The following is a 20,186-nucleotide window of genomic DNA, read 5'->3' as shown; positions in this document are numbered from 1 at the left end:
GGGGAAAAAACGGGGGGAGCTCTTCTTTTCTTATCCGCGAACTTCTTCATGCGTGATGAAGCCTGTAAGAGAGAATTTTGGGTCTCTCTCCATATGATGGAAAGGTCACGAGAAATTTCATCCACAGCGGGCAGACCAGAGGGCAAGGGAGTAGGGAGGGGGGGAAGAGGGTGACGGCCGTACACCACGAAAAATGGGGATTTGGAGGAAGACTCAGAGACCCTGAAGTTATACGAGAATTCGGCCCATGGGAGGAGATCTGCCCAGTCATCCTGGCGGGAGGAAACAAAATGTCGCAAATAATCACCCAAGATCTGGTTAATCCTTTCTACTTGTCCATTGGACTGGGGATGATATGCAGAAGAAAAATTTAATTTAATCTTGAGTTGTTTATAGAGAGCCCTCCAGAATTTAGACACGAATTGGACGCCTCTATCCGAGACAATCTGCGTAGGCAACCCGTGAAGACGAAAAATATGTACAAAAAATTGTTTAGCCAACTGAGGCGCAGAAGGAAGACCAGGAAGAGGGATGAAATGTGCCATTTTGGAGAATCGATCAACGACCACCCAAATAACAGTGTTGCCATGGGATGGGGGTAAGTCAGTAATAAAATCCATACCAATCAGAGACCAAGGCTGTTCGGGGACAGGCAGAGGATGAAGAAAACCAGCGGGCTTCTGGCGAGGAGTCTTATCCCGGGCACAGATAGTGCAGGCTCGCACAAAGTCCACAACATCCGTCTCCAGAGTCGGCCACCAATAGAAGCGGGAGATGAGTTGCACAGATTTCTTGATACCCGCATGACCTGCGAGATGGGAGGAGTGACCCCATTTGAGGATTCCGAGGCGTTGGCGAGGAGAAACAAAGGTCTTTCCTGGAGGAGTCTGCCTGATGGAGGCAGGAGAAGTGGAGATCAGGCAGTCAGGTGGAATGATGTGTTGCGGAGAGAGTTCAACTTCTGAGGCATCCGAGGAACGAGAGAGAGCATCGGCCCTAATGTTCTTATCGGCAGGACGAAAGTGAATCTCAAAATTAAATCGGGCAAAGAACAGAGACCACCGGGCCTGGCGAGGATTCAGCCGTTGGGCAGACTGGAGGTAGGAGAGGTTCTTGTGGTCGGTGTAGATAATAACAGGAGAACTTGATCCCTCCAGCAGATGCCTCCATTCCTCAAGTGCTAATTTAATGGCTAGAAGCTCTCGATCCCCGATGGAGTAGTTCCTCTCCGCTGGAGAGAAGGTCCTAGAGAAAAAACCACAAGTGACAGCATGCCCGGAAGAATTTTTTTGTAGAAGAACAGCTCCAGCTCCCACTGAGGAGGCATCAACCTCCAATAGGAAGGGTTTGGAAGGGTCAGGTCTGGAGAGGACGGGAGCCGAAGAAAAGGCAGACTTGAGTCGTTTAAAGGCGTCTTCTGCTTGAGGGGGCCAGGACTTGGGATCAGCATTTTTTTTGGTTAAAGCCACGATAGGAGCCACAATGGTAGAAAAATGTGGAATAAATTGCCTGTAATAATTGGCGAACCCCAAAAAGCGTTGGATAGCACGGAGTCCGGAGGGGCGTGGCCAATCTAAGACGGCAGAGAGTTTGTCTGGATCCATCTGTAGTCCCTGGCCAGAGACCAAATATCCTAGAAAAGGAAGAGATTGGCATTCAAACAGACATTTCTCAATTTTGGCATAGAGTTGGTTGTCACGAAGTCTCTGAAGAACCATACGGACATGCTGGCGGTGTTCTTCTAGATTGGCAGAAAAAATTAGGATATCGTCCAGATATACAACAACACAGGAGTATAACAGATCACGAAAAATTTCATTGACAAAGTCTTGGAAGACGGCAGGGGCGTTGCACAGTCCAAAGGGCATGACCAGATACTCAAAGTGTCCATCTCTGGTGTTAAATGCCGTTTTCCACTCGTCCCCCTCTCTGATGCGGATGAGGTTATAGGCGCCTCTTAAGTCCAATTTAGTGAAGATGTGGGCACCTTGGAGGCGATCAAAGAGTTCAGAGATGAGGGGTAAGGGGTAGCGGTTCTTAACCGTGATTTTATTAAGACCGCGGTAGTCAATGCATGGACGTAGGGAGCCATCTTTTTTGGACACAAAGAAAAATCCGGCTCCGGCAGGAGAGGAGGATTTACGGATAAAGCCCTTTTTTAGATTCTCCTGGACATATTCGGACATGGCAAGAGTCTCTGGGGCAGAGAGAGGATAAATTCTGCCCCGGGGTGGAGTAGTGCCCGGGAGGAGGTCGATAGGGCAATCATAAGGCCTGTGAGGAGGTAGAGTCTCAGCTTGTTTTTTGCAGAAAACATCCGCGAAGTCCATATAGGCCTTAGGGAGACCGGTTACTGGAGGAACCACAGAGTTACGGCAAGGGTTACTGGGAACCGGTTTTAGACAGTTCTTGGAACAAGAGGACCCCCAACTCTTGATCTCCCCAGTGGACCAATCCAGGGTAGGGGAATGAAGTTGAAGCCAGGGAAGTCCAAGGAGAATTTCCGAGGTGCAATTGGGGAGGACCAAAAGTTCAATCCTCTCATGATGAGATCCGATGCTCATAAGAAGGGGCTCCGTGCGGAAACGTATGGTACAGTCCAATCTTTCATTATTTACACAATTGATGTAGAGGGGTCTGGCGAGACTGGTCACCGGGATGTTGAACCTGTTGACGAGAGAGGCCAAAATAAAATTTCCTGCAGATCCAGAGTCCAAGAAGGCCACTGTAGAGAAGGAGAAGGCAGAGGCAGACATCCGCACAGGCACAGTAAGACGTGGAGAAGCAGAGTAGACATCAAGGACTGTCTCATCTTTGTGCGGAGTCAGCGTACGTCTTTCCAGGCGGGGAGGACGGATAGGACAATCTCTCAGGAAGTGTTCGGTACTAGCACAGTACAGGCAGAGGTTCTCCATACGGCGTCGTGTCCTCTCTTGAGGTGTCAGGCGAGACCGGTCGACCTGCATAGCCTCCACGGCGGGAGGCACAGGAACAGATTGCAGGGGACCAGAGGAGAGAGGAGCCGAGGAGAAGAAACGCCTCGTGCGAACAGAGTCCATATCTTGGCGGAGTTCCTGACGCCTTTCGGAAAAACGCATGTCAATGCGAGTGGCTAGGTGAATAAGTTCATGTAGATTAGCAGGAATTTCTCGTGCGGCCAGAACATCTTTAATGTTGCTGGATAGGCCTTTTTTGAAGGTCGCGCAGAGGGCCTCATTATTCCAGGACAATTCTGAAGCAAGAGTACGGAATTGTACGGCATACTCGCCAACGGAAGAATTACCCTGGACCAGGTTCAACAGGGCAGTCTCAGCAGAAGAGGCTCGGGCAGGTTCCTCAAAGACACTTCGGATTTCCGAGAAGAAGGAGTGTACAGAGGCAGTGACGGGGTCATTGCGGTCCCAGAGCGGTGTGGCCCATGACAGGGCTTTTCCGGACAGAAGGCTGACTACGAAAGCCACCTTAGACCTTTCGGTGGGAAACAGGTCCGACATCATCTCCAGATGCAGGGAACATTGGGAAAGAAAGCCACGGCAAAACTTAGAGTCCCCATCAAATTTATCCGGCAAGGATAAGCGTATCCCAGGAGCGGCCACTCGCTGCGGAGGAGGTGCAGGAGCTGGCGGAGGAGATGACTGCTGAAGCTGTGGTAGTAACTGTTGTAGCATAACGGTCAGTTGAGACAGCTGTTGGCCTTGTTGCGCTATCTGTTGTGACTGCTGGGCGACCACCGTGGTGAGGTCAGCGACAACTGGCAGAGGAACTTCAGCGGGATCCATGGCCGGATCTACTGTCACGATGCCGGCTGGCAGGTAGTGGATCCTCTGTGCCAGAGAGGGATTGGCGTGGACCGTGCTAGTGGACCGGTTCTAAGCCACTACTGGTTTTCACCAGAGCCCGCCGCAAAGCGGGATGGTCTTGCTGCGGCGGTAGTGACCAGGTCGTATCCACTAGCAACGGCTCACCTCTCTGGCTGCTGAAGATAGGCGCGGTACAAGGGAGTAGGCAAAAGCAAGGTCGGACGTAGCAGAAGGTCGGGGCAGGCAGCAAGGATCGTAGTCAGGGGCAACGGCAGAAGGTCTGGAAACACAGGCAAGGAACACACAAGGAACGCTTTCACTGGCACTAAGGCAACAAGATCCGGCAAGGGAGTGCAGGGGAAGTGAGGTGATATAGGGAAGTGCACAGGTGAACACACTGATTGGAACCACTGCGCCAATCAGCGGCGCAGTGGCCCTTTAAATCGCAGAGACCCGGCGCGCGCGCGCCCTAGGGAGCGGGGCCGCGCGCGCCGGGACAGAACAGACGGAGAGCGAGTCAGGTAGGGGAGCCGGGGTGCGCATCGCGAGCGGGCGCTACCCGCATCGCGAATCGCATCCCGGCTGGCAGCGGAATCGCAGCGCCCCGGGTCAGAGGACGTGACCGGAGCGCTGCCGCGGGGAGAGTGAAGCGAGCGCTCCGGGGAGGAGCGGGGACCCGGAGCGCTCGGCGTAACACTTAGCTATCCCACCTAATGCCTTAGACATGAATGGAAGGGGCGTGGCGGCTGTCGTCACCCATCATCTGGCACAGAGCGGAGTTCGCTCCATGCACCGGATCACTGTGGTGCCGCACCGGAGATCGCAGGAGGGTTCCAGCGGCCAGACCCCTGCAACCAGGAATCTTATCCCCTATCCTTTGAATAAGGAATAAGATATCTAGGGACAGAGTACCCCTTTAAATTTAGGAAGGAATATGGAATATCCTCCTACATTTTGTGCTGTTATGTACCATATATGCAGATTAGGGCATAAAGAGTCAACTAGGCAGTCACCACTGCTCCATTCTCAATAAAATAGTGGTAACCACCTCCTTTTATGTCCATAGGTCTAAATAGTTAAAGATGAGGTCACCATTGCTATCAACGTGATGTGTAGCTGAGTTATTCACCATTGACACACAACGAGAGTTGACCAGAAAGTCTTCTTTCTTAAAATTGGTTTCAATGAAACTCAACTAAGACTAGACAATATTGCTAGTTCCATTCTTCAACTGGTGCCCTGGGGCCTAAGGGGGCCCCAAAGCACATCTTCCTCATACGATGCATTATATTAGGCACATGGGGCCCTGTTGCAGATTTTGCATTGGGGGCCAGAAGCTATCTTAGGAGCGATGCCTACTTCTCCGGCATAACTGTCTTCTCGGTGTCTTCTCGGTTGTACATTCTGGAACTGAAAGGGGTACTCCGGAAAAAGGCTGTCATAAAAAAATAATATATATATGCCCAGGTTTCATGCCTTAACCTAAAAAAACTGTAATTACTTTCCTCGGTTCCCAACCAAGTCTTCGCCTTTCTTGTGATGGGGGTCAAAAGGTCACTTTGCTGCTCAGCCAACCACTGGCTGCAGCGATTTCCCCCCTCAGCCAGTGATTGGCTGAGCAGCAATGCGACATATTAACCCCCAGAGCAGGAGAGGTTTGCTATGGGGATTTCTTCCTGCTTCTGACAGTTCCTGACACGGACAGAGGTGTCAGCAGAGAGCACTGTGGTCAGACTGGAAATAACTACACAACGTCCTCTGTAGCATACAGCAGCTGATAAGTAATGGAAGGGTCAAGATTTTTAAATAGAAGTAATCAACTGGGGTACCCCCTTAAGAAAGGTTAACAGTCTTTAACAATATTTAGGACATTTCTTATATGAGACAATATGTAAATATCAATAAAAAGTACTGGGTCTTCAGTTTAGATCTGTATCAGTATATAAGGCAGAGCACTTACATTTGAACTTTGCTTATGCCCACTAGTGCAGACAATGTCTTGCTTTTGGATTGTCAATGCTTCCTTGGTAAGTCTGAGTCGAACATCGCAGGCGTTCTCTGAACCTTCATTATACAGTTGTGCAAAACCAGTTTTAGTCTGTAGATGAGAAAGAAAAAGGTGGAATAGATAAGTAATGCAATGCAGGTTAAAAAAATAAGTTCTTGTCACACAATAACACAACACTGCACCACACTGTACAACCACATAAAGGTGAATTATACAATCTGTACAGTAAAGCTCTGTATCCATGGTATGTTCTAAAGCAGACCTGGTACATTATATTTGCGGCATGGTGGCGAGCAGAAGAAACTAATGTATTGTATTCTGGAAAGAAAATCAGTTTAAAGGGGTACTCCAGAAAAAAAATGTTTTCAAATCAACTGGTGCCAGAAAGTTATACAGATTTGTAAATTACTTGTATTTAAAAATCTTAATCCTTCCAGTACTTATCAGCTGCTGTATGCTCCAGAATAAATTGCATAATTCTTTCCAGTCTGACCACAGTGCCCTCTACTGCCACCTCATTCCATGTCAGGCACTGTCCAGAGTAAGTAAGTATTCCCATAGCAAACCTCTCTTGCTCCGGACAATTCCTGACATGGACAGAGGTGTCAGCAGGGAGCACTGTGGTCAGACTGGAAAGAACTACACAACTCCCTCTGGAGCATACAGCAACTGATAAGTACTAGAAGGCTTAAGATTTTAAAATAAGTAATTTAAAATTTTGTAGAACGTTCAAGCACCAGTTGATTTGTAAACATCTCTTTCCCTCCAGAGTACCCCTTTAAGCCTCCTTCTCCAAACAGACTTAAAGGGATTGTGTGGTGACAGATTTTTTTTTTTTTTGACCCCTTAAGGCCACAGACCATTTTAGGAGACAGCTAATTTAAATTTTTTTACTTTTTTGTTTTTTATCCTCGCTTTTTAAGAGACATAACTGTCTCACTGAAAGTGTGGCGGATAGTGTTGAGCAGCATAGGCCATAATCGAATTCGTCATATATTCGCTAAAGTCGCATATTCGTAATATTTGCGTTATATTTTCGCATATGCGAACATTTGCACATGCGGAAATTTGCATATGCTAAAATTAACATAAACGAAAATTAGCATGTGCGAAAATTAGCATGTGCGAAAATTCGCACGCCAGTCTCACACAGTAGTATTAGAGCCTTCTTTCCACCACACAAGCTGGAAGCAGAGAGGGATGATCACTGCAATGTGTACTGTGAAAAAAAAAACAATATTCGTAATTACGAATATATAGTGCTATATTCGCGAATAAAATTTGCATTGCGAATATTTGCAAGCAACACTAGTGGCGGACTGAAATTTTTTTTTTACATTGACTTCTATGGGGTTAGGAAGCGAATTCCGCATGAATTGGCGCCGGTCCCACCAGCTGTCACACTGCTGTGTTGCAACGGTAGTATAAAAGAGGCCTTAGCCTTGGCAGCCGCTGCCTGACACTGGTCACTAAAGTTGCATTTACTGTTCACCAGTACCTTTAAGTCCTTGGCTGTCTGTGCATACTGTGAATTGTAGTTTTTCAACAGCTGGAGGTCCACAGTTTGGAGACCATTGGCCTAGATTAACAGCCCATACCAGTGAATTTCCTTTGAATGGTCATTTATGCTTGCAGTAAAAGGTTAGTTTTTGTATGGTCAAGAATCCCTATTTTTTATTCCTATGTTTTTTATTGTTTTCCTAACATTTAAATTCTTGGGCCTCAAAAGGGGTTGTCCCCAGGTTGCTGTAAAAACAAAAAATAAAGCACAGTAAAATGATGCCACCCGTAGCTCTATTGGCTTTTTCCTGCTTCTGATGGCAACTTCCTGCTCAGCCAATCACAAGCGGTGACCAGACTTAACCAGTAACTGGCCAAACAGACAATTCCATCTTTATGTAGAACAACAGACTCACTTGTGGGAGACACTGCACACACACACACACAAACATATAGATATATATATATATATATATATATATATATATATATATATATATATATATATATATATATATATGAAGTAGAAAGAAAGTTTCAGCACAGGAAGGCCATCAGTGTGGTGCAGGTATCCCCCAGCTTGCCAGGCTGGATATACAAACAATGCTCCTTTCAAGAAAACAGCACCAATCACTGGGTCCGGATTAAATGTAGGTTAAGATTCTTTATTGCATTAGAGCATGGGATGCAACGTTTCGGCGTACAAGCCTTTGTCAAGCATAGACCTATGCTTGACAAAGGCTTGTACGCCAAAACGTTGCATCCCATGCTCTAATGCAATAAAGAATCTTAACCTGCATTTAATCCGTACAGTGGCGTCGCTAGAGGGGGGCCAGAGGGGGCCAGATCAGGCCGTGCCCCCCCTTGGGCCCCCCAATTTAAAATAAATAGGGATGTCCCGATACATTGATGGCTCCGCCCCCAGCACAGGAGAGGATGGGCTGAGAGCTGACAGGTCACACAGCAGAGGGGCCGCTTCATGTGAGGTGAGTGATGTCCCCTGTCCTGCCTCTCTCCCCCCTGATGAGCAGTATAACCCGGGGCTGAGTAATGTGTATGTTAGCAGTCCAGAGGGGTCACTTTCCCTCCTCCAGTGTCCACAGGTCACCAACAGGTCACATTACCAGAACAATTTATGGAAAAATCACGGTTAAACAGCGCAATTTTTGCCGCGATTTTTCCCTAAATTGTTCTGGTAATGTGACCTGTTGGAGACCTGTGGACACTGGAGGAGGGAAAGTGACCCCTCTGGAAGGACAACGTGAACACACTGCTAGTTTATCATTAACCACTTAAATGGGCACTGTCACCAACTTTATTTTTTGATATGTTGTAGTACTTATGTACTACAACATATCTCTAATATACTTTTATTTTTTTCATTAAAAAGGTTTAATTTACATTTAAAAACCGGCCACCGAAAAAGGACTGATTTTGGAGTGGCAATCAGTCCTTTTTCAGTTAGGCTGCACTCGCTCCCTGCTGCCTGTCAGACAGGCGGGAGCGAGCGCATTGGCTCCCCGGCCACTTGCTGGGAGGCCACTCCTCCCGCACATCGCCGCCGCCTCGTTGCCGCCGCTGTCCCTGCACACCCGCTGCCGGACTCTGCAGTAACTGCAAGTGTAATGAGGGAACGGGGTATGCGGGGCGGGGGGGGGGGAGGAGGGAACGGGCTAGTGCCGTGGCAGGGGGGGGGGGAGGAACGGGCTAGCAAAAAAAAAAATAGGATGGTGGGAGCTACCCTTTAAGGACCTAGGGCGTATGGATACGCCTTGATGTCCTGGTACTTAAGGACCCAGGGCGTATCTATACGCCCGTGGGAATTTCGGTCCCCGCTGCGTGCGCCGATTCCGGGTCATACGGGTCTATGGTGACCCGATGACCTGGAATATAAGGGGGATCGCGGTTGTCTGAGCACTGATGCCACCCCTCCTATCCCTGCTATTGGTCTGCTATTATCGTCAGAGGCGAATACCAATAGCAGACCGGGGGTGGGTGGGGGGTTAACTTTCGTTTTTCCCGTCCTGCCCACAAACAATAGGGGACCGGGCGACGATGTCCACTTACCGATCCGGAGGCTGCGGCGACGGTGATCGGCGGGCGGCGTCACGTGCGTCAGAAGAGGACGGCTCCCGGGATCATTAAAGTTGGATGGGAAAATGAAAAAATTATATATTTTTTACTAAAATGCTGGTGTTACCCTAAATTTTTCATTTTCACAAGGGAAAATAGGAAAAAAGCCCCCCCAAATTTGTAACCCCATCTCTTCTGAGTAAGAACATACCCCATATGTGGATGTAAAGTGCTCTGCGGGTGAACTACAATGCTCAGAAGAGAAGGAGCGCCATTGGGATTTTGTAGAGAAAATGTGTCCGGAATTGAAGGCCACATGTGTTTACAAAGCCCCCATAGTGCCAGAACAATGGACCCCCGACACATGTGACCCCATTTTGGAAACTACACCCCTCATGTAATGTAATAAGGGTACATTGAGAATTTACGCCCCACAGGTGTCTGACAGATTTTTGGAACAGTGGTCCGTAAAAATGAAAAATAAAATTTTTCATTTGCACAGCCCACTGTTCCAAAGATCTGTGGGGTGTAAATACTCACTGTACCCCTTATTAAATTCTGTGAGGGGTTTAGTTTCCAAAATGGGGTCACATGTGGGGGGGTCCACTGTTCTGGCACCACGGGGGGCTTTGTAAACGCACATGGCCCCTGACTGCCATTCCAAACAAATTCTCTTTCCAAAAGCTCAATGGCGCTCCTCCTCTTCTGAGCATTGTAGTTCGCCAGCAGAGCATTTTACGTCCTAACATGGGGTATTTCCATACTCAGAAGAAATGGGGTTACAAATTTTGGGGGTCATTTTCTCCTATTACCCCTTGTAAAAATGTAAAATTTAGGGGAAAAACTGCATTTTAGTAAAAAAAAAAATTTTTTTCATTTACACATCCAACTTTAACGAAAAGTCGTCAAACACCTGTGGGGTGTTAAGGCTCAGCGGACCCCTTGTTACGTTCCTTGAGGGGTGTAGTTTCCAAAATGGTATGCCATGTGGTGTTTTCTGCTGTTCTGGCACCATAGGGGCTTTCTAAATGTGACATGCCCCCCAAAAACCATTTCTGAAAAATTCATTCTCCAAAATCCCATTGTCGCTCCTTCCCTTCTGTGCCCTCTACTGAGCCCGCCGAACACTTGAAATACACATATGAGGTATTTTATTACTCGAGAGAAATTGGGTTACAAATTTTGGGGGCTTTTTCTCCTGTTACCACTTGTAAAAATTCAAAAACTGGGTCTACAAGAACATGTGAGTGTAAAAAATGAAGATTTTGAATTTTCTCCTTCACTTTGCTACTATTTCTGTGAAACACCTAAAGGGTTAACACACTTACTGAATTTCATTTTGAATACTTTGAGGGGTGCAGTTTTTATAATGGGGTCATTTGTGGGGTATTTCTAATATGAAGGCCCTTCAAATCCACTTCAAAACTGAACTGGTCCCTGAAAAATTCCAATTTTGAAAATTTTGTGAAAAATTTGAAAATTGCTGCTGAACTTTGAAGCCCTCTGATGTCCTCCAAAAGTAAAAACATGTAACTTTATGATGCAAACATAAAGTAGACATATTGTATATGTAAATCAATGTATAATTTATTTGGAATATCTATTTTCCTTATAAGCAGAGAGCTTCAAAGTTAAAAAAATGCAAGATTTTCAATTTTTTCATCAAATTTTGGAAATTTTCATCAAGAAATGATGCAAGAATCGACAACATTTTACCACTAACATAAAGTAGAATATGTCACGAAAAAACTTTCTCGGAATCAGAATGAAAGGTAAAAGCATCCCAGAGTTATTAATGCTTGAAGTGACAGTGGTCAGATGTGCAAAAAATGGCCAGGTCCTTAAGGTATATTTAGGCTGGGTCCTTAAGGGGTTAACCCCTCAAGGGTACATTCACATGTACAGGATCTGCTGCATATTTTGTGCAGCTGATTTTGCAACCCATTAGCTTCAATAGGTAGCAAAATCAGCTGCAGAAAATATACAGCAGATCCTGTACGTGTAAACGTACCCTAAGGGCTCATTCAGGGGTGGATCCACAGTGTATTTTATGCTGCAGATCCACCGACAATGGACCCTAAAGTGCTGCCTCCATCTGTGCCTGCTCATAACGGCAATCCGCCACTACGAGCAGACACGCTTTGATGTGTATACTCGCTAGGCCGAGAGCAGCTGCGATGTGTGCGAGTATACACATCAAAGCGTGTCTGCTCCTAGCGGATGATTGCCGTTATGAGCAGGCAAAGATGGAGGCAGCACTGTAGGGTCCATTGTCGGGGGATCCACAGCGTAAAATATGCTGGGGATCCATCCGTGTAAATGAGACCTAAGGACACAAGGCGTATGTGTACGCACAGTGCCTGCTCCCACTGTGTTGTATAAATCATTAGCTAGAACCCTCGGCTAATGCCAGACATCACCAATCAGGCTGATGTCCGACATTAACCCTTTCGATGCCACTATCAAAGTTGATGGTAGTGTCCAAAAGTTTTAACGCCTTAAGGACCGAGCGTTTTTCCACTATTGTTTTTTTCCTCCTCACCTTTTAAAAATCATAACCCCCGCGATCTCCTGTACGGGGCCCCGGCAGTCCTCATGAAGGGAACGTTCCATCCCTGCATGACCCCTTCAGATAGGGGACAAGTTATTTTGCACGACAGTATTCATTTAAAGGCAATAAAGCCCTTTGTGTACATTTTATTATTGTCAGTATGTGGCCTGTGATATAATGCATTACATATCTGCTACAGCTGCGTGGAGATAATCCAGAATATATATATTATTCTTCATTTCTGCCCAACTCTTTCTGACCTTCATGTCCTTCTTTCTCTCCATTTCTATTCACTTTTCATTTTCTATTGATTCATGTTCATAATTGAAAAACTACCAGAATGGTCTCTTAATAAATGGACTTGTTGTTATGACTCTGTATTCACTTATAGCCCAGGAGATCTGTAAGTGATCAGATTCATCATTCCAATGCACGGTGAATCATTGATCTTATTTTTCTAGGCTTTTATCTTTTTTTTTTCTTCAATACTATTTATTTTAGAGATTGTCAGTCATTGTTGCCTGTATTAATGCCTTTACATCATTTTTATTGGAGGCATTTCCTTTCTTCACTCAGGCAAAGAGACTTTAGAGGAATTTATCGAGACTGGTTCTTCGCGCACCGATCTTAATGTGAAAGTGCGATGTCTCCTCTTCGCCTGATTTATTAAGTGAAATAATCGGTCAGCTGTATTTGCTGCTTAGACCTGCAGATACCATTGGAATATGTTAGGGTATGAAAGCAAATTATCTTCCCTGGAGCTGATGGTGTTGCCAAACTTATAAAATTGGCTTTTTATTTCTCAGCCAAGTGTCAAGGAGGTGGAGCCAAGCTGCTCAAGTGTCATAATCAGCACATTTCCTCTCTCATCCTTACCTACTAGTCCCTCATTGACTAATGTACAAGGCTCTTTATAGGCTGAGAGGTAAAGACAAGCCAGAAGGCATACCAGATTGTGGCACCTAAGCAGATTGGTGTTGCCTCCTTGACACTTGCCTGGGAAATATATGGGATAATTTATGTTTGGTAACCACCATCACCTGCAGGAAAGGTAACGCTTGCTTTTATACCCAACAACAACTATCTTGTTTAGCTCTTGTCACTGAAGATATTTCTGGAGGAGTGAAACAAGTTTAGGCGGGGAGCAAAGTTTTGTATTTTAAAGGAAATCTGTAGTGCAATATAACTTATCCCTGGGGGGTCCGAGCACTGGGGGCTGGAAAGGGGGCGTTCTGTCCCCGCATGACACGGCGTCTGACACGCCCCCCTCCATGTACCCCATAGAGATACATGGAGGGGGCATGTTTGCCGCAGCTTTCTGCAGGGGGCAAAACTGCACTTCCTCGGCCCCGTCCAGGAGATCCCGGGGGGCCCCAGGGCTCGGACCCCCCTGATCTGTAACTTATCCTCTATCCCTTGTCTCCTCCTTTTTGTGCCCTGCCCTTAGCCACACCCATGGCCCATGCCCCTGTTAAAGAATATCTCTACACCAGTGCTTTATGACAGACTGCAGCTTCTGTGCATATTTAATAGGGCGAGTATCACTATTGAAATTGGGCACACTGAAATCTAGTGGCCACTTATTATTGTTGGAGAGGTTTACTATTTCAGCTACACTGTGACTGGTGTATAGAGGCGTGTTTTTAAAATATCAATCTTGTGTTCAAAGAAGCACATTTGATCCACACATTTATTCATTTGTTTTTTTGCATCATAAAGGTTACATTTTAGCCATTTTTTTTTGTTATTTGAGGTTTTTGTAGGCCCTTAAGGCCAAGTAGTTATTATGATTGAGTATCTTAAACCCATTCTTTCCTGAGGGTAGATTATTTGTCTGATCCTATCATTTGTTTATAAGTCATCCATCAGCACAGCATCAGGCTGTTCAGTCCAGTGCACTTCCACCAGCACTATGTCATGGCATAGTAGTAAGGAGTATGTTCTGTGCTGCATTATGCAGACATTGGTTGGCCAGACAAGTAAGGGAAAGGAAGCACCTGTGTGAGTACTACTAGAAAACAGAGTTCTAGTTACACTTCCTAAAATAGAGGAAATAATAAATAGCTGTGCACCATCAAGTGGACACACAGAGGCTCAATAACAGAAGGGGGAGCACTGCAATCACCTTTTCATCACCTTAAAGGGGTTGTCTGACAGCATGTTATCTATCTATAAATCTATGTATCTTTAAATCTCTCAGCAGCAGTCCTGCCTTAGCCACTGATTGGATGAGTGGACCTATAATGTCACATTCACCTCCTCATCCACCTAAAGGGGTACTCCGGCGGAAAACATTTTTATTTTCAAATCAACTGGTTCCAGAAAGTTATACAGATTTGTAAATTACTTCTATTTAAAAATCTTAATCCTTCCAGTACTTATCAGCTGCTGTATGCTCCATAGAAAGTTGTGTAGTTATTTTCTGTCTGAACACAGTGACACCTCTGTCCATGTCAGGAACTGTCCAGAGCAGGAGCAAATCCCCATAGCAAACCTCTCTTGCTCCGGACAGTCCCTGACATGGACAGAGGTGTCAGTAGAGAGCACTGTGGTCAGACTGAAAACTACACAACTACCTCTGTAGCATAGAGCAGCTGATTAGTACTGGAAGAATTAAGATTTTTTAACAGAAGTAATATACAAATCTGTATAACTTTCTGGAACCGGTTGAATTGAAAAAAAAAATTGTTTTCCACCGAAGTACCCCTTTAAAACTTTGTATGTGAAATATCCTTAAAACATAGAGATCAGAGATACTTTTCTTTTTTTATTTCAAGCAATATAAAATGTTTTTTTTTCCCACAGAAAAGCAATAAATTATTCTACACAATCCTGCCAAGAACATTACAACCTAAAATTGCTTACTAATAGTTTGTATATGGTTTTGCTGTTTTTCTACAAGATTAGTTGCTAGATGTTACCGTTCTAGCTTTTCATTTCTAAAATTTATCTGTAGTATATGCCTCAGTCTATCATCATTTTCACAATGTTGCCTCATATTTCTTCTGTAATTATAATGGGAGCAATGTTTGGGAACCAATTTACTATGTCGTAATTTTTTTGCCTTGACTGCTGTATCCCTGTTTTTTTTTTTAAACTTTACGACCATGTAGTTTTTCTTTTTTCCGTCTTTTTTTTTCCCGGCAAATTTCTTTCTTTTTTTTTTTACTTTTACATTAAAGAGTACCTATCACCAAATTAAACTGTTAATATATTGTTCCTTGTATAATTATAAGACAAATGTAAAACAAAAATAGTGAAACAGAAACATAGCCACACATCCACAGTTTGTATTTTGATCTTCTTGCTTCTCAGCATAATTTCAAAAACTAACAGGTTGTTATTATACATTTTGATCAAAAGGTACAAGCCCACTCGCCACATCAAGGCCACCTAGTCAGAGTGGGTCCCTAACCTAACACTGACGTAGTGCCTAGCGGCAACCACTGCCTCCGCGACACAAGCCCACAAGGGGAATGACCCAGTGTCCAGGCAGCCCCACTGTTGCCCCACCAAGCCCCCGGAGCTTCACAGACAAACCATCACTATAACAATGGCCGACACAGAGCACCACACCGGCGTGAACAGGTGGCCTTGACGTGGCAAGTGGGCTTGTACTTTTTGATCAAAATGTATACTAAAAACCTGTTGGTTTTTGAAAGTAGTTTTTGAAGTAGATCAAAATACAAATTGTGAATGTTCAGCTATGTTTCTGTTTCTCTATTTATGTTTTGTAATTATAAGACACTTTGGTATTTACTTGCTGTTAAAATTCTCAACCTTTAAATGTTTTTAATGTGATTGGAAAAATGGCCACTAGGTGGCTCTGTTCTGTTCCCTGCCACAAGTCAAAAAGTTAGTTTGGTCTTCTCCTGGCCTGGCAGGAGACAACTTTAAGTTCTGTCTCATGTGGACAGCGCCTCATTCCGGCATTAAGACGCCAGCTTTGAAATACATGTGAATTTAAAAAAAGACTATGGTGCACAGTGCTGTACAATAGTTCTTTGTCAAATTTTCATTACAAGTACCCTTTAATGTTTGTGAGGTCTATCTGTACTGCACTGCGGTAGGCATCTCACTGGTTTTCCGATGTGGGAAAAAAAAAAAAAAAAAAAGCAGAATCCTCCCCCTTCTACTCATCAGAAAACTTGCCATAAGTTGCATTAGATGCCAAAAGTTCTCTTTCCAATTAACAGAGCAACTTTAGTAAATATATTCTCATTCAGGACGGCATTACATGGTATTAAAAGGAATGATGCAACAAGATAGCGGTACTGACAAGCTATTAAGTAATTCAACATCTCCTAAATAATTGATCACTTCGGTGGCACTCCACTCAATGATGATACACGACAAAGCTCTCCATATCCCTGTGTTGTGTTTTGAGAATACAATGAATATGACAGAATCAATCATAACTAATTAGCCGCTGACATACCGAGCGTAAAGTAATTAAAAAAGACATTAGCGCTTGTTTTCCAATGATTAAGATCGTGTAGATTGAATACCAAATGGTAAGTACAAGTGCTGCAAACTAATGTCATTACCAGGAAGAGGAACTCTGGAACACCTGAGCTTTCACACTATGAGAGGCTGTTGGTGTTCACCTTAGAATTCCAGAAAAAAGAAAAATATATATATAAAAGAATGTGTGTGTGTGTGTATATATATATATATATATATATATATATATATATATATATATATATGTATATTAAGCCCCTGAGTTTTCGCACTATGAGAGGTTGTTAATATTCAACTTAGAATTAAAAAAAAAAAAATATATATATATATATATATATATATATATAAAAATTACACACACACACACACATATATATTTTCATATATAGCACTCAATTGCCCTCAATTCACAAATGTGTTTTTACACATTTGTGAATTTGTAGGTTTCTTTAAATTATTATTATTTTTTTTTTTTTTTTTGGGGTGGGGGGGGGGGGGGGGGGAGGGTCCTTTCCCCTAAGTATCATGCCCTTTTTGTAGGGTTTTCTGAGTAAAGTAGAGAGTAAGGCTAAGTTTCCACTTTTTTTTCTGGCAGTTTTTGGAAAACTGTCACTGCAGTTTTTGAGCCAAAGTCAGAAGTGGGTCCATAAGGAAGGAGAAGTGCAAGTCCTTCCTTTATATGTCCTATTCCCTTTGAGTACACTTCTGGCTTTGGCTCACAAACTGCAGTGACAGTATTCCAAAAACTGCCAGGGAAAAAAACAAGTGGAAACTTAGCCTTAGTATGGTTTTTTGATTTTTTTTTTTTTTGTCAGAAACTCTGGTGCACGACAAATGCGACACAAAAAACCCTACAAAATCTAAATTAGTAAATGAGGCCCAATATGTGTGTATATGTGTGTGAATATATATATGGGATATGAGGATGGGAGATGAGAACAGGATATGAAGATGGGAGATGAGGACGGGATATATGGCCAGGATGTGAGGATGGGATATGAGGTCGGGATATGGGGATATGAGGCCGGGATATGAGGACAGGATAGGAAGTCGTGATATGAGGCCGGGATATGGGGTCGGGATATGAGGATAGGATATGAGGATGGGACATATGGCCGGGATATGAGGACGGGATATGAAGACGGGATATGAGGACGGGATATGAGGACGGGATATGAGGACGGGATATGAGGACAGGATATGAGGACGGGATATGAGGACGGGATATATGGCCAGGTTATGAGGATGGGATATGAGGATGGGATATGAGGATGGGATATGAGGACAGGATATGAGGACGGGATATGAGGACAGGATATGAGGTCGGTAAACGAGGTCGGTAAATGAAGACAAGAGCATCTTTGTTGCTTTTCCTTTCTCTCAAGATCTAGGTAGGAAGATCATGCAATCCCAGGTACTCTATTTGTGATTAGATAAAGTTCTAGAACCCACAGTCATTACAGGAGGAGAATCTCACCAGTGATACATTTTTTGCATATTAACATCACAGTCCTGAATGCTAATACCAACTTTATTTATGTTAGACTTTTGAAAGTGGAATACACTTGAAGTGATTTACTAACCAGGTGTGCCAAAATTGTCAATTTATTTTTGTACAGTTTATGACTTTTTACCTTTTGATGCAGGGCTCACCACTTTGTATATATTTGGGGCTTAACAAATAAATGGTAGCATGGCAATGCACAGTTACTATAAAAGTTCACCCTTACCAGATGTCGGACATATGTGAACCCAGCATTAGTCATTTTTACAAGAACCATTAGATCCCAACACAAACATATTACCAAGCACATATATAACATCAGAACAGCTTTTGGCATACTTTATCAAATCATTTTAAATCAGTCCATAACCAGGATTCAATTGGCTTTACTCTTCCTGCTTTATGTACTCTTGCTAGAGACTTTAGAGATATAGACCAATATCTCTATGATGTCTAGCTTGGAATCTTGGACTATATAATAGTTTGAATATATGATTCCCAGAGGTCTAAATTTTCATATGGAATTATTTGGATTTCTCCAATAAATTTAAGGATATGTCCGAAGGTAAGGTCGTCAACTTGTACCCTAAAAAATGTAAAATGCTTTTAAAATTATAGAAAAGCCCCTCCACAAATATAAATTTCAATCACCCTTTTTTCAAATTTTACAATAAATAAATAAATAATAGATAAATGAATAAAAATATATAGTATTGCCATGTGCAGAAATCTCCAAATTATTAAAATATAATCTTTATAATCCCACACGGTAAATGTAAAAAAATAAATAAATAAATATATGAACAAAAATGGCACCAATAAAAACTACAAACTACAAATCATGGTGCAAAAATTTGTTAAATTGTTATAAGTGTTATATGGGCCAGAATAGGGTAATAGGGTAAGCATTCTGACAGATTGACTTTTTTTTTTTTTAAGTAGTGCAATCATTTTTTAAATAAACTATTTTAAAGGGGTACTCTGCCCCTAAACATCTTTTCTGCTACCCAAAGGATTGGGGATAAGATGTCTGATTGCAGGGGGTCCGGCTGGTGGGCACCGCAGCAGCACCGCAACGTTCTGAACACGGAAGCTTGGAGCTTCCTTGACCGTGACATCACGCTATGCCCCCTACCATAGACATGAATGGAGAGTGTGTGGGGTGACATCACGAACACGGACGCTCCAAGCCATCACGCCTCCTCCCATAGACACGAATGGAGTGGGATGGGCCGTCCACAGGATGACTGGGGTGCAGCACCGGAGATGGGGGGAGGCTGGTTCCAGTGGCGGGACCCCCCGTGATCAGACATCTCATCCCCTATCCTTTGGATAGGGGATAAAATGTTTTGGGACCTTTAACTAGGTATCAATGACACACAGAAAAAATAAATGTGTCATTTTTAAAAACATTGGAAGAGATTTATCAAAACCTGTCCAGAGGAAAAGTTGCAGTGCTGCCCATATCAACCAATCAGATCGCTTCTTTCATTTTTCAGAGGCTTTTTTTTTTCAAAAATGTAAGAAGCGATCTGATTGGTTGCTATGGGCCACTCAGCAACTTTTCCTCTGGGCAGGTTTTGATAAATCTCCTTCATTGTTTTTAAATGGGCAGTCACCAAACATTTTTTTTTATATGTTGTAGTACTCATGTACTACAACATATCTCTAATATAGATCTATAATTTTTTTTTTTCATTAAATTAGTTTATTTTACATTTGAAAACCGGCCACTAGGGGTCTTCTACAAATAATGATGTTTTTGTTTTGCTGTGCAATTTAAGGTAAAATGAAAGGTTCCATTACAAAGTACATTTGGTCTTGCAAAAAACAATCCTACGAGTCTATGTATTGAAAAGTAAAAGCGTTATGCCATTTAAAAGGTAAGGAGGAAAAAAATGAAAATGCTAAAATGAACATTAGCTGTGTCCTTAATGAGCACCTATCATCAACTAAACTGTCACTAACTCTATCCCTGTCATTATTTCTGCTTCAAACCCCCTATAAATACCTTTTAGCTGTCCTGTTCGGCAGCTGAGGATCTGCAGTGTGCGAGTGGAGGAAGGGGACGTGCCCCAGCAGCCGCTACGTCACTGAAGCCTGCTGGGGGGGAACGCTTCTGCCCTCACTTCATGCTGGACCGAGGAGAGCAGCAGAGCATGCAGCTGCTGGCCGGCTGGGAGAAGGGGAGATCCTCTTACACACAGCTCTGTCACCTGTCTCCAGCCGGCCCGCCATGTCCACAACTGCTGAGGGCACAGCGCTCGCTCCCACCTGTCCCTCCTG

General features: G+C 43.8%; 1 protein-coding gene across 1 annotated transcript in view; it reads right to left on the bottom strand.

Annotated features, from left to right (window-relative positions):
- SNTG2 (syntrophin gamma 2) overlaps positions 1-20,186 on the bottom strand; it is a 528,788-nt gene that overhangs the window by 297,737 nt on the left and 210,865 nt on the right. Inside the window, exon 2 of the mRNA XM_056564074.1 lies at positions 5,761-5,898. Within this exon, the coding sequence (XP_056420049.1) occupies positions 5,761-5,898 (138 nt within the window). The remainder of the gene's footprint in view (positions 1-5,760; positions 5,899-20,186) is intronic.

The sequence above is a fragment of the Hyla sarda genome, chromosome 3 (assembly GCF_029499605.1).
Source record: "Hyla sarda isolate aHylSar1 chromosome 3, aHylSar1.hap1, whole genome shotgun sequence".
Taxonomy (NCBI): domain Eukaryota; kingdom Metazoa; phylum Chordata; class Amphibia; order Anura; family Hylidae; genus Hyla; species Hyla sarda.
Note: the sequence above shows the minus strand (reverse complement) of the source record. Positions and strands in the feature narration are given on the sequence as shown.